This window comes from Sceloporus occidentalis, unplaced genomic scaffold (genome assembly GCF_023333645.1).
Source record: "Sceloporus occidentalis isolate IW3139 unplaced genomic scaffold, rSceOcc1.0.p SCAF_128, whole genome shotgun sequence".
In the NCBI taxonomy this organism is placed as follows: domain Eukaryota; kingdom Metazoa; phylum Chordata; class Lepidosauria; order Squamata; family Phrynosomatidae; genus Sceloporus; species Sceloporus occidentalis.
This window is the reverse complement of record NW_028317108.1, coordinates 1732068-1746493: the sequence shown is the minus strand read 5'-3', so window position 1 is coordinate 1746493 and position 14426 is coordinate 1732068. Positions and strand designations below refer to the sequence as shown.

General features: G+C 42.0%; 1 protein-coding gene across 1 annotated transcript in view; it reads left to right on the top strand.

The window, feature by feature from the left end:
- The first annotated feature begins 1486 nt into the window (after positions 1-1486).
- Positions 1487-14426, top strand: part of LOC149281734 (solute carrier family 22 member 6-A-like) — a 30477-nt gene continuing 17537 nt past the window's right edge. The window contains exons 1-3 of the mRNA XM_089499039.1: positions 1487-1873; positions 4281-4384; positions 4850-5004. Of these exons, the coding sequence (XP_089355165.1) occupies positions 1487-1873; positions 4281-4384; positions 4850-5004 (646 nt within the window). The remainder of the gene's footprint in view (positions 1874-4280; positions 4385-4849; positions 5005-14426) is intronic.

Below are 14426 nucleotides of genomic sequence, written 5' to 3'. Positions count from 1 at the left end.
TCAATTGTTCACCTACTTTTGTACAACATTCACTTCAGCATAGTTTTTAAATTCTAAGTAATTTACGCTATTTAATTAGCCCGCAATCTGGCAACATTTCCTACTGCACCACCAAGAATTCACATAGCCTTAAAAGTGGACTGCTACTGTTAGCAAAATTCCTAAGGCAGGAAATGCTACCCTTACCTCTTGTTACAGATGACACTAAAATGCAAGATAATGAAACTATTTGTTGAAATTGTGAGTGTTTTGATAAAGAAGTGGTTCTTACATACATTAGAAAATATAGGGACTACAGTGTGCCAAGAGGTTGTCACATTTTGCCAAAGGGTTGTCCCATTTTGTGGGGAAATTCATTGTAAATGTCTCCTGGCTTGGATAATATGGTGTGGTGCATTTGTGTTACACACACACATCCATGAATGTATCTTTTTTGTATACACATGACTTGTGTATTAGCATACTGTTGTCACCATCTGCCCCCCTTGCTCTTTGGCCAGGTCTTAGTACATTCCCCACATTTTCCTCTTTCCCTCATTAATCCCCTACTGATCGCAGTGATACTTTAACTCTGTCGGACTCTGACTTCTTATATAATCCTTCCGGAGTACTAAGGTACAATTACCTGCCATAAACAGTGCTGCCTGTAATCTATATATGGACAGCAAGGAAAACTGATTGGCACCTGAACAGAGGATTTCTGTAGTGGATCCCAACTTTTGGATCTTTACTAGTCTTTTGAATTTGGCATTATTCAATCACCTCTTGTGTCGACTAACTGAAAAACCCAGACAATCGAAAACTGAGCTGACTCTAGAAACGCACAGGTAACTTTATCAAAAGCATTTACAATATTTACATTTTCCAGGTAGCAAGAAACTCTTTCCCCATACATGTTTTATAAGGTCCCACATAGCTTACAATATTGAGGCTGATTATCCTGATTCTAAAATCCTGAGGTTTTTTGTGTGCATTTTTGGATTTTTTTTTTTTTATTATACTAAACAGAACCTTGGAAATTATGAACCCCTGAAGACGCTAAGACAGATATCAAGAATGTTATTTTTTCTAAAGGAAAGTAAATTTTTAATTTTCATATACAAATCCATTTCATTTTCATTATTGTGAGTTTGGAATTCAAAAGTGAACATATCACAACCCCTTTTCGAGAGAGACGATTTTAATAGTCCTCAGTGTACAGAATTCATGCTTGACAAAGTCAGTACAGAATTTCTGAAAGCTGTGTATTAGTTTTTTTATTTAAAAAATTAAAGCACATCGCGTTTTTACAATGTTAGCAAATAAAAGAGCGGAATCCTGGGTGAGAAGAATTAATAATAATCTTAAATTTTTCCTTTTCCTCAGAATGGTGAGAGACTGATCTTCTTTGTAAATACCAAAACGTGAGCCAAATTTGAAAGGAATTTGCAATATTGAAAATTAACAAAATATCTTAGACATACTAATAAAGCAAGAAATTTCAGCCATGGGTTTTGCTGATCTCTTGGACAGAATCGGAGGTATGGGACGGTTTCAAATAACGCAAGTTATCTTGCTATGTATACCAATATTTCTGATGGCAAGTCAAAACCTTCTACAGAATTTTAGTGCTGCAATTCCAGAACACAAATGTAGAATAAATGAGACTGATAATTTTAACACCAGTTGGAGTGAAAGGAAAGGATGGCAGAGGGTCTTCTCCCCAAAGGATGCTGAAGGGAATTTGGACAAATGTGTGGAATATGTTGATGTGCACTGGATTATGGTGGCTTCCAATGTCACATGGCACAACACCACAGATTTGAAAACACAACCATGTGTGAATGGTTGGGAGTATAACAGGGATGAGTTCAGTTCAACAATTATCACAGAGGTAAGTGGAACTGTCATACTGTTGGGGGAGGGGGACATGAGTAATGCTTATCCAATTTGCACTGCACCAGGTAGCCTTTCCACCACTGACAAATACAAAGAACATACAAAAAATGTGATCAGTCATACCAGAAAACAATATGGTGACACAAAATGATGTTAATTTTTAATGTTTAATTTAATGTTTAAGTGATGCAATATAATGGTACCAATGGTAACCACTGGTTAAAGTGGTTAATAAGTGCCAAATGCTTAGTTAGCCTGGCCAATTTTCTAAATATTATTAAAGTTGACAACTGATAAGGCTTTTGACTAATTAATTTGTTTAGGGTCACCCAGCGCACTTCTCTTTCACTTTGAGTCTATCTGAATTATTCTTGCTTTTTTTTACTTTGTCTCCTCGAGCATGTCCCCAGGACACCCGGGCCCCTTATAAACTGTAATAATTTTACCCCCCTTTTTTACATGTGGACTAGTAGGCTAAGCTATTCTACATTGTTTAAAAGACAGGTATTGGTGGTGCAACCCACCAACAGTGAGCGGAGCGACAGAAGTAAATGTAAACGTAACTCACCCTCACCCTAATGGGTTATGTAGAATAAATGACATGAAAAAATGACAAGAAAAAAAAAAAATAATCACCTTTTAGGTGATGGACAGCAGAGTGGATCCAGCAGAGTGTATGGAGTATATGTATATAAATATAATCTAAAAGGTGATGTAAAATGGAAACCCACGGGCGAAACGCGTATCGGAGGATTCACAGAGACACTTAAATAGAGGATATTTTATGATAGTGTTGTAATTTATGTAATAAAGTATTTATTCTACATTTTACATCACCTTTTATATTATATGTATATACATATACTTCATACACTCTGCTGGATCCACTCTGCTGTCCATCACCTTAAAGGGGGAGTACTGCCCTAAGTCAGTACAATGTTCTTTATCCCTGGAGCCAGGTTACAGGCTCTAGGTAAGGTGAGACGTTAACTGTAGCCACCTTTTCCTGGTCCATTTTGGATGTGTTGCAATACTGCTCTATGTGATTTTATCCATTTGTAGATATCTCCATTCAAATATAGTTGGGTGTGTGATCCCTAATCACACCAGGCATTGATGATTTGAGTCAGTCTTTGTCTGACTCATCAGAATGTGAGTCTTTTATACATTTTTTTTTAAAAAATGCTAGATTTTATCATACAGAGTGCACTATTATTATTATTTTTTTTTTCTTGTCATTTTTTCATGTCATTTATTCTACATAACCCATTGGGGTGAGGGTGAGTTACGTTTATATTTACTTCTGTCGCTCCGCTCACTGTTGGTGGGTTGCACCGCCAATATCTGTCTTTTATCTTGTTGAAGTGTGGGAGAGTGGGATTCCCACAGAGTGTTGTAGCACTTGTACACTTTTACCTATTGTTTTTTCAATTTTGTTTGTCTTTCTAAGTACATATAGTTTCAAATCAATTACTTATTGTATGTACCTTATTTGCTCAATTCTAAAACAACCCTGATTATAAGAGGACCCAAAATCTGAATATTAATTCAGGAAAAAAGAAAAAGCCTGAATATAAGACCACCCTGTAGGAAAAAAGTTTTACTAGTATATATTAATTCACATGTCAACTATTTTTTTCATATTTAACAAAAACTATGAGAAAAATGCATTTCCTGTTTTTATTTCCTTTTATTTGCCAATATGCCCCCCAGTTATGCACATCTGCACCACCAGCTTGCCACTCTGCCCCAGATATGCCTTATACCCCTATATGCCACTCTGCCTCCCTGGTATGCCACTCTGCCCCCCAGATATACCTTGTTCCCTCTGATATGCCACTCTGCCCCCCCCCCACTTACCAATGCATCCCCGTGCTTCAGACTCCCTGGTGTCTAGTGGGGGTAGCCGGTGAACGACAATGTGTGTAGACAACCTTCTGCCGTGGCTTCTATGACTGAGCACCGGAAGGTCATGTCACACTAGCATTCCGCCATAGAAGCCCCGGTGGAAATGTCGTCCAGGAGCAGAGGTTGTCTGAAAACATCACACAGATGTTCACTGGCTGCCAGAGAGGAGGATCCAGGTCCCCTGCAGCGCCGTGGGGATCTGGATCTTAGTCTTATAGTCAGATCTCTATTTGAGGTTAGATTATAAGACCACCTTGAATATAGGATGAGGGGTATTTTTCAGAGCATTTGCTCTGAAAATAAGCGTCTTATATTTGCGCAAACACAGTAGTAGGGAACATAAAATAAACATGATAGTCCTATTTGCTAACATTTTAGTATTCTGAATTAAAAAAAAATTAAACCTCTTACTGAAGGGTGATATACAAAATGTAAGAAGGATAAATGATATGCTACAAACAATTCTATGTTATCTTATGCAATGTACTTTTCAGTGGGATTTGGTGTGTGGACGCAAGAACCGACGACAACTGGCTCAATCCATATATATGGCAGGGGTACTGGCAGGAGCTATCATCCTTGGGGGCCTTTCTGATAGGTGGGTATAGCTACTAAACCTTCTGGTTGCAATTATGCTTAATTCACATTTAGGCAAATGACTAATGATATAGTCCTTAAAACATTGGGTGCACAGACACTGCATGTAGCGCAAGACAGCGCCAATGGCACGGAATGAAAAGGTGTCATTCAGAGAACCTTCTTTCTCAGAATACTGGTAGGCTATTGATAAATAATGAGATATTAACAAAGGTGATATGTGGGCTAACGTAGAAAAACTGTAGAGTCACAGAGGCCGCTTCTTCAGATACAATGCAAAATATAGACAGAACAAATAAGGGACAAAAAGGCTTAAAGGGATGCATATATGCGGTACATGTCAAAATTTATGTTACCAAGGCTGTTATTAATGAATAAAAGCTTAAATTGGAGCTATTTGGTCTACTACCTTCTGCTCCTTATTTAGCTGTCCCTGTGCTGTAAAGGCTTTCTTAAATTCTCCTAGGTATGGAAGAAGAGCTTTACTGATCTGGTCTTATCTACAATTGGCTGTCAGTGGGACCTGCACAGCATTCTCACCCAATTACCTCTCCTACTGTGTGTTCCGCTTCCTTAGTGGCATGGCTCTGTCTGGAATTAGTCTGAACACTACTGCATTAAGTACGTAGGTATCAATGATACAATTATAATGTACCTATTTGTCAGGCTCTATTATAGTATTGTAGTGTGCATGGCAGTGGATATACTTGAAATACAGGTAACACACCTCCTAATAATTCCAAAAGCATTCTAGGGACACTTTTCTACTGCATAGGTATATCAGTGTATACCAGCAACCCTGCAGGAGAAAGTTAGACCTCTACTTGTAAGTAACAGCTAAATCAGCATAATAAAAAATATTTATGAAACATAACCCAACATTAACTCTCCAATGGCAATACAGGGTTCAAAAGGCATCTCTTAAGTGATTTTCACAGATAAACGGTGTTTGTATCTATATAGTATGCTAGTTGAAGTGCTTACAGAAGCATGTCTTGTTACTGTCTTAACATTACAAATGGCATAATATAGACATTTTTTGTTTAGATAAATGGAGAAGGGACTAGGGAAGGGGGATTAACAATATGTTTTATGTGACTGTCTGACAACTTGATAGCTATTTATTTAGCTAGGTCATTCGGACTTATTTCTATACACAAACACATTTCTAAACATATTTCGTGCTATACAATTACAGATTACTTATTTTTACAGTGGAACAATTCAATACATTTTTGAGCTCCAAAAAAGCAAAATTTCTTACTGTAAACTTCTTTTCCCCGACACCAAGTGGCACCAAGTAAACATCCTCCAAACTCCGGCTCCTTCCTACCGGCATAAATTCCGCTGTCATGTTCCCAGAAGTAACAAGACAGAGACAACAGAGTGCTGAACAAAATGTATTTATTAGGGAGGTAATTAAGTGCTGCCGCTTGGTGTCAGGGAAAATAAATTTACGGTAAGAAATTTTGTCTTTCCCCTTCCCCTAAGTGGCAGCCTACCTTTGGGATGTGTTAAGGGTGGAGAGAGTGTGTAAGTACCGCCTGCAGGGCCTTACATCCAAAACCAGCATCCTCAGAGGCCAGGATGTTTGGCCTGTGAAGGTGTGTAGAGATGACATGTGGCGGCCTTCCAAATCTGGTCAGGTGAACAGCTGCAGCTTCTTCCCAGGAGGTGGCAAGAGCTCTAGCAGAATGGGCTGTAATAGAGAATGGAGGAGAGAGCCCTTCCAAAACATAGGACAGTTTAATAGTCTCTTTTAGCCACCAAGTGATAGATAACTTAGAAGCCCTGAATCCTTTCTTGGCACCAAAACACAGGACACAAAAATTATTAGATTTTTTAAACTGAGAAGTCCTCTCCAAATAGACAACGGTTTACATTAAAGGAGGGAAATGTCTTCTATAATGGAGTAACAGGATTTGGACAGAATAAATGCAACACAACTTCCTGACTAATATTTAGGGAGCAAGCAACTCTGGACGAAGGTCTGGTAAGGTTCTTAAAACCACTTTGTCTTGATTGAAAATAATATAAGGAGATTCACAAGGTGATGACAAGGCATGCAGTTCTTCCACTCTTTTGGCTGAAGTTATGGCAACTAAAAACAATGTTTTCTGAGTCTTAGTAAGGTGCAATCCGTGAGGGGTTCAGAAGGTGGTCCACACAGCTTATCGAGAACCAGGTGAGGTCCCAAGAAGGAACAGGAGATCGGGAATTTGGAGATAGATTCCCAATAGCTTGACAAATCTCCTAACCAATGGTTCTTCAGCCAAAGAACGGTCTGCAATGGAACTAATAGCAGAAATGTGGACTTTTAAGTGTTGACGGTGTGAGACCTTCTTGATATCCCGTAGAATTGTCGAATTTGAGGAACTGAAGCTTGCAGAGGGGATATACCTATCAAAAGAAGGTGATGAAAACCAGTGTGAAAGAAGGTATATAGAGAAAAAAAAAAAAGATCAATATACTTTCCTATGTGTCGCTGAACCGGATACCCACCTGCAACCCGTAAAACAACACTCTCCGGGTGTGGGAATTTAGAACAAAAGATCACTAGGGAGCGCTTGTGTATACCGGTCAAACCATAAAAACAGAAAGAAACCAACCGTTTGATACCGCACCATTGTGGTCCCTATTTGTTTTTCTGCTTCCTTACATATATCTGCTATACGTCCACCCGGAGGATTTGATGGTTATGAAGCTTGATTACACATATACATTGTGAGTGCATAGCATTGACACACAGTGTCACCATCTGCGCACAATACTACACTATTATTGTTTCTTTCTGTTTTTATGGTTTGACCGGTATACACAAGCGCCCCCTAGAGGGGATATACCCAAAGGCGAACACCATCTGGAAAATGCTTCCCAAATCCTGTTGGAATCCCTAATGGAAGTAGAAAGCTTTCGAGACTGATTCACCCCTTAATGACAAAGCCAGTACATGTACGGGCTCAAAATGCATTGTTTTCAATGGGTTTAGGGACCGCCCATTGTCCTTAAGGGGTTAAGAATTGCAATGTGATCAGGCAAAAACTCCTAGTTTTTTTTAGGATACTCCATTCAGCAGCCATGCCGCCAGCTGCCAACTATATGTCTGCTGACAGGGGAAGTCTCCAAAACCTTCCCCGGGAAGGAGAAGATCAGTGAACCAAGCCTTACGGGGCCAGAACAGCATTATGACAATGGCTCATGATATCTCATCCCTAAAGAGTGTCTCTGATCTTTGAGCCCCACAGTCCTTTTTTTATGCGGCCAGGCATATGCGCCCCAACCTATATTGGGGGCATCTGGGGTAATGTGGCACCATAAGCCTTGTTGGGTGGGCATCCCTTTTTTGAGGTGAGCCTGCACCAGCCACAAAGTAAGGTTGGCCTTCAACGGTCTGGGTATGGGAATACTCTTTTCCAGAGTGTGAGGCTGTCCACCCCAGGACTTTAGGATTACAGTCTGTAGAGGCCCCACATGTGCCTTTGCCCAAGGGACCTCTGAAATGGCAGCCACCATAAGGCCCAATACCCTAATGGTCTTTCAAATAGAACAACGGGAACAATGAATTAAGCTCCAGGCTGATCATCTAAGAACTCTTTGTTGTTAGGAAGAAAAAATTTCATGGCTTTGGAGTCTACCCATTTATCTAGGAATCCTCTGGGATGGAATGAAAGAAGACTTTTTGAGATTTACAATCCAACCATGAGCCTTCAAGGAAGGCTGATAAATGTAGACTGAGAAGCCAGCTGGAAGAAGCCTTTATGAACCAATCATCTAGGTATGGGATGATGTAAATACCCTGTGAACGAAGCAAGGATGTTAAAACAATTTTTGTGAAGATTCTTGGAGCCATAGACAGGTCGTCCAAAAATGGAAGTGTACAATGGAGGATCTTCTACAGAAAGGATGAATAAGGATGTGGAAAAAAACATCCTTTAAATTAAGCGCCCCCATGTAATTTTCTTGATCTAAAAGATGAGCCACTGACATAAGGGATTCCATTCTGAAGTGTTCCTTTTTCATAAGCATTTTTACTTCAGATCACCTGTGTCACGGAGCTGGCTAGTCCGACCGACTACCTCCGCTGTCTTGTGCTCCCTTAGCCTGGGACAACACACTTTCCCCGGTTCCCCAGTCACTAGCCGAGACTCAGTGTATGGTAAAACCAAACGAAGACTGATTTACTTTAGACACACAGAGCTGGATATATCCAGCAAAACACACATAAACATAAAACAAGATATTGGGACACAAACCGCCCCTTAATCTGCCTCTCAGAGACAACAGGGGCAGTAACGGGATTAACAATACAATAGGGGGGGAGACTGTTTTGTACAACATTAAACATCAAAGAATGGCGGCCTCTCCCTGTTGGCAGATCCTGGCTGTCTGCTGGAGATAATCCCCTCAGCCAGTGATGAGATGATACTGCTGGGGGTAGCCACAGAAGTCTTTACAAACCCAGGGCCCATAGTCAATAGGGAGGAGGCTGGCAGTCAGGCTTCTCCAGTGGCCCCAGTGATGGAGGCTTCCGTCACAATTCTTCCCCCTTCGAATTGGACTGACATAGGATGAGACCCCAAACGGGTTGACTCCGTAGTCAGTCAGTTTATTTGGCCCATTAATGCCCTCCCAAAATTGGTGCTCCTGCTGCTGCTGGGGAGATGGCCGGCTGCGCCATCTCCCGGGTACCACGGGGAGTGATGCCGCCTGCATCCCCTCCCTGGTGCTCCTGTTGCCGTTGAGGAGGGAGTTCCGGTTGATCCGGTCCTGGAATTAGGTTCTGCTGCTGGGGAGGCTGGTTGGCCGCTGTATCTCCCTGAATTCCTGCAGCTTTGGTAGGTGCTGGGCAGAGGCCAGCGATGCTCTGCCTGGTTGCCAGCACTTCAGCTGGGGTTAGGGAATCTTGTGGGTCGGCCTGCCGCTGGGGAGGGAGGGCCGGTTCCTCTGCTCCCGGACATGTGAGCTGCCGCTGGGAAGATGGACCGGCTGTCACATCTCTCGGTTCCTCCCACTGCCGCTGGGGAGGAAAAACAAGTTCCTCCGCTCCCGGACATGTGAGCTGCCGCTGGGGAGAAGGGCCGGCTGCCACATCTCCCTGGATCCCTGTAGTCATTGCAGGTGTGGGCAGTAGCCAGCAGCGCTCTGCCCTGTTGCCAGCTTTTCAGCTGGGACTAAGAGATCTGGGCAGACTGCCCAGCATTCTGAGGCCCCCGGTGTGGAGACCGCAGTGTTATCCACTCCTCTTGGGTTAACATCCTCAGATGTAAAATCAGTTAGATCCACAATCTCTGGATCTGGTTGTGGAGCACAGTCGCACAGCTCCAGTATCAGATCTGGATTAGCTGCCCAGCATCCCTCTGACTCAGGGGTGGAGACCGCAGTCCCATCCACCCCGCCTGGGTCAACATCCTCAGCTGACCACTCAATCACATCCACAAAATCCACACAATCCCTGGACACCGGGGCATTCTGTTGAACGCGGTCAAACAGTTTTTTATACGCCTTCTCCAGTTCCCACTCCTGTGTAATTAAAAGTCTAAATCACCTTTAAGTCCTAGTGCATCTGGGAGGTCCCACTCCCTGAAATCCCGGATGTCCTCAATCCGCCACTCCGCTGTGCTGCCGAAGTCCGGATCCTCCTGAAGACTATCCCATAATAATCCCGGGCCACCAAAGTCATAGCCCTCTGGAGAACAATCTTTCGAAGTTCCCCAATATGCTTGCTCTGTATACCACTGCAGAGCCCTATAGTGATCTTCCAGCTCCACCTCCTGTTGGACCAGCTTGTCCAATTCAGATACCCATTGCTCTGGGGTTGCTGTCCCAGGAATGACATCCGTAGTTCCCGCTGGTCTCTAATCTTTTGTTCGGAGCTTGGAAGACACTGACCCCGGCATATAACAGCCCTCTGCCATACTGACCGTCGAACCACTTGCCTCAGGTTCTGGTATTGTTCTGTAGGCAGGGCAGTGGTGTAGCAGGAGAGGATGACCCGCAGCAGCCCCTGGAATTCTGATACCACATCCATGTCCTCGTCAAGGCGACCGAAGTCTGCCGTCCTGTCGGTTAATCCCGGTAGAAAGTAATTGTCCCTCGGACTAAGAAGCAATCCCACCGCTGCCACCAATGTCACGGAGCTGGCTAGTCCGACCGACTACCTCCGCTGTCTTGTGCTCCCTTAGCCTGGGACAACACACTTTCCCCGGTTCCCCAGTCACTAGCCGAGACTCAGTGTATGGTAAAACCAAACGAAGACTGATTTACTTTAGACACACAGAGCTGGATATATCCAGCAAAACACACATTAACATAAAACAAGATATTGGGACACAAACCGCCCCTTAATCTGCCTCTCAGAGACAACAGGGGCAGTAACGGGATTAACAATACAATAGGGGGGGGAGACTGTTTTGTACAACATTAAACATCAAAGAATGGCGGCCTCTCCCTGTTGGCAGATCCTGGCTGTCTGCTGGAGATAATCCCCTCAGCCAGTGATGAGATGATACTGCTGGGGGTAGCCACAGAAGTCTTTACAAACCCAGGGCCCATAGTCAATAGGGAGGAGGCTGGCAGTCAGGCTTCTCCAGTGGCCCCAGTGATGGAGGCTTCCGTCACAACCTGGTATTCCCATGCAGTCTCCCACCCAAGTTCAAACGAGGCCCATCACTGCTTACCTTCCAAGATCAGGCATAGTCAGGTTGGTAAGGCCATGGACCATAATCTCATAAAAAAATGGATGTAAAGGAAAATCCTAAAGTCTGTTAAGTGGCAAAAATTAGGTGCCCTTTACTGGTGTGTTGTAATATTTCATCATACTCTGAACAGCCCTGATCAATCTGGGTGTATCCTCTACAGAAAAAAACAGACATCATCAACAATTTCCCCTTCTTCTAAGGTAACGTCTTCTTAGAAAACTGGAAGTCTGATTTTTGTTCAGAGGAAATATCCTAGAATTCCTAAATTTACATTTTACATGAAGGTTGGGAGGGACTTACAAAGGCTCAATGTAAATTTGACTTAATACAAGCTGCACAGGATTTACTCTTATAGCCATTAGGCAAGGGCTGATTGCAGGACGAACAAATCAAATGTTTGATTAAAAACAGGTTCTAGAGGAGGATCATTACAGACTGACATCCTGAAATAATTGAAAAAAGCTCTAAGGCTAGGTTTCCACTTGGGTTTTTGTCCGGCGTTTTTTTTCTTGATGAAAAACGCCAAGAAAACTGCCACTGCATTTTCCTGCGTTTTGGCGTTTTTTTCTGGAGTTTTTTCTGGCGTTTTAGCCTTTCTGTGGAAATTGCTTTTTTTGACCTTAGGCAGTTTTTCCAGCCTTTACAAGTTAGAAGTTTCACCCAGCTAAAAGGGATTAGGATAAATGGCAAGTATCTGCCCTCTCCTGATGTCATTTACTTGGTAGACCCTTTTGTCTCTTTTCTGTGGTTTGTAAGGCATGCTTTATTCCGAATGTCTGCTCCTCTGGGAAGATTGGCCCCAAATGATGGTGCAAATTGTTTGCTGTTGCTTTTGGCACGCAGGATCCGGTCGCGTATGTTTGTTTGTAATGGCATGTTTGTTCCAAATGGTGTAAAATTCAATATGAACCAGTCCAGGACTTTGTTTTGTGTGAAACTGTTTGTTTTCAGCCTATTTCTCGTAGGACACACAGATACTGGGTCCATCCTCTGCATTGTAACTGTGGAAAAAACGCCATAAAAAACGCCAAGGCAATAAACCCACATGGCTTTTTCATGGCGTTTTTTCTCTCCCATAGACTTCTATTGGAGAAAAAAAGCCAAGATTTCTTGCAAAAAACGCCAGAGTGTGAACATGCTGCAGTTTTGAAAAACTGCCACAGAGCCCAAAAAAGCAGAAAAACGCCAAAGAGGACTGAAAAAACGCCAGACAGAAAAACGCCAAGTGGAAATGGCATTTTGCGATTTCCTATTGAATTACAGCTAACATCTGGCTGCAGCCGTTTTTCACAAAAAAAACGCCAGGTGGCGCTATTGGCGTTTTTATAGGCGTTTTTAGCAAAAAAAACCCAAATGGAAACCTAGCCTTAATGAAATACACGAAACCTTGTATATAAATAGTCCAGAACATAATAATATAAAACAGGATATCAGCTTGAGGAGCTGCACCAAAACACAATGTCAGGGAGCACTCAATTCACCCAAACACAGCACTATATTGCTTCTAGGATAACCATTCAGCTTTAAGATTTGAATCTCGGACCAAAAAAGTTGTCAGGGCGCACAGTGAGTCATCAGTTCAGGTAATCATTCATGACCACACATTTACCTGAACTCTGCCAAACACCATAAAGCTGGCAGATGTCTTTGGCAGCTTCCCTTAGAAGGCTGCAACAAATAGGAGCCAAACCCATCCCGGAGTCCACAGGAGGAACTCTGAGTGCCTGCCCAAGCAGGAGGCACCTTCGCGACCTCCAAGCTGGGTAAGTACCTGCAAGAAAAACTGTGAGTTTCTGTTGCCAGCAGGATTTATGATGGTAGGAAGGGGGCGCGGTTGGGGGAAGTTTACTTAACTTCCATTTTTTCCAGTTTTTTGTCCTGCCCGAAAGAGTAAGGAAGAAACCCAAAGGTATGCTGTCGCTTGGGGGAAGGGGAAAATATGATCTACTGGGCAAAAAGTACTTCAGGGTATTATGAAAAAGTAATTCGTTGCCTCTGTCGAAATGCAAATAGGATTGTGATGTCCATTACAAATCAATAGACAGTTTAATCATTGGAGATGCCAGTGGATGCCAAGGATCTTTAAACCATAAGATCCAACATTTTTAAAGTTTCATGTCTGAACACACTAGTGAGCACTGAGCACTGTTGATATGATTCCAACAAGTTGTAGGCAATGTACTGGGAAGTAAACACTGCATTTGCTGACATTAAAACATATCAATATTGATATTTAATTGAGATTTAATGTTTTTTAATCTTATTCAATATCACTAATATATATGACATATTCAGTAAAACAAATTGGTAGTTTAGGGTTTCTTTTCAGATATAATTTAGTTTTTAGACAACAGTCTAAAAAAAGGGTATCTCAATCAAGAGACTGCCCTCTAAAAATGGGGATATCAGATCACCCTATTTAATGCACCAGCTTCAATTTACTTTTTTTTTAAAAAATATATCAATTCATGTAGAAGCCTAATTGTCAATTTAATGCCTAGTGTAGCAATTATATATACACAACCTATCTTTTCTATATTATATAATATCATATTATGCCAATCTGTATTTTGAGGTTTTTCAGGGTCTGCTCTGGGTTTTCAGAGACCCTATTTAAACATTCAGATGCCCCCCCATATCTAAAAACTAAATTATTAAACACTCAGCTAAACACACATTCACTCACACACAAAAAGTCAGGTTATCTGTAAGGCCCTGAGATGAAGTCCCAATCCCACTCACATGGTGCTGTTACATAAGCAGTACAGTGAAATATAACATGATGTGGCTAAAAATCCACCTCGCTTATGCTTCACTGCTGGTTAATAAGAAAGTGGCAGACAGCTACAGAGACTCAACTATGAAGTATACCTCAGACCTAGCATCTCCATTCACCAAACAGATTTCTGTAATCACAGACACACTAGTCAGTTTTCAGAATGGCCTTGGCAGCACTGGATACCAGGGGGACCCTTGATAAAATGGGGACTATAAGTGTTTGTTTAATCTGCTGATATGGTAGCAATGCCACAGTGGTTTCTTTATCACCAGTTGCATGAGTACCAGAGCTCTTTGTGGTTGGCTAAGGATCAATTACTTGAGAATGTTTATATTTGTTTTAGTCTTTTACTTTGTTATCATTTCTATATTAGTTTTTTTTTTCTTCACGCATTGTCTATTATAGTTGATAAGCCAGTGTTAAATGTTAACTATTAACTATTACATGTAGAAGGCAACAAATCATGTTAACCAATTTTCTTGCATGAGGGGAAATTGCAACACCAACCATTTTACTGGTATGGACACATATTACCGGTACTTCAACCTTCCTGGTAGGTAATTTCA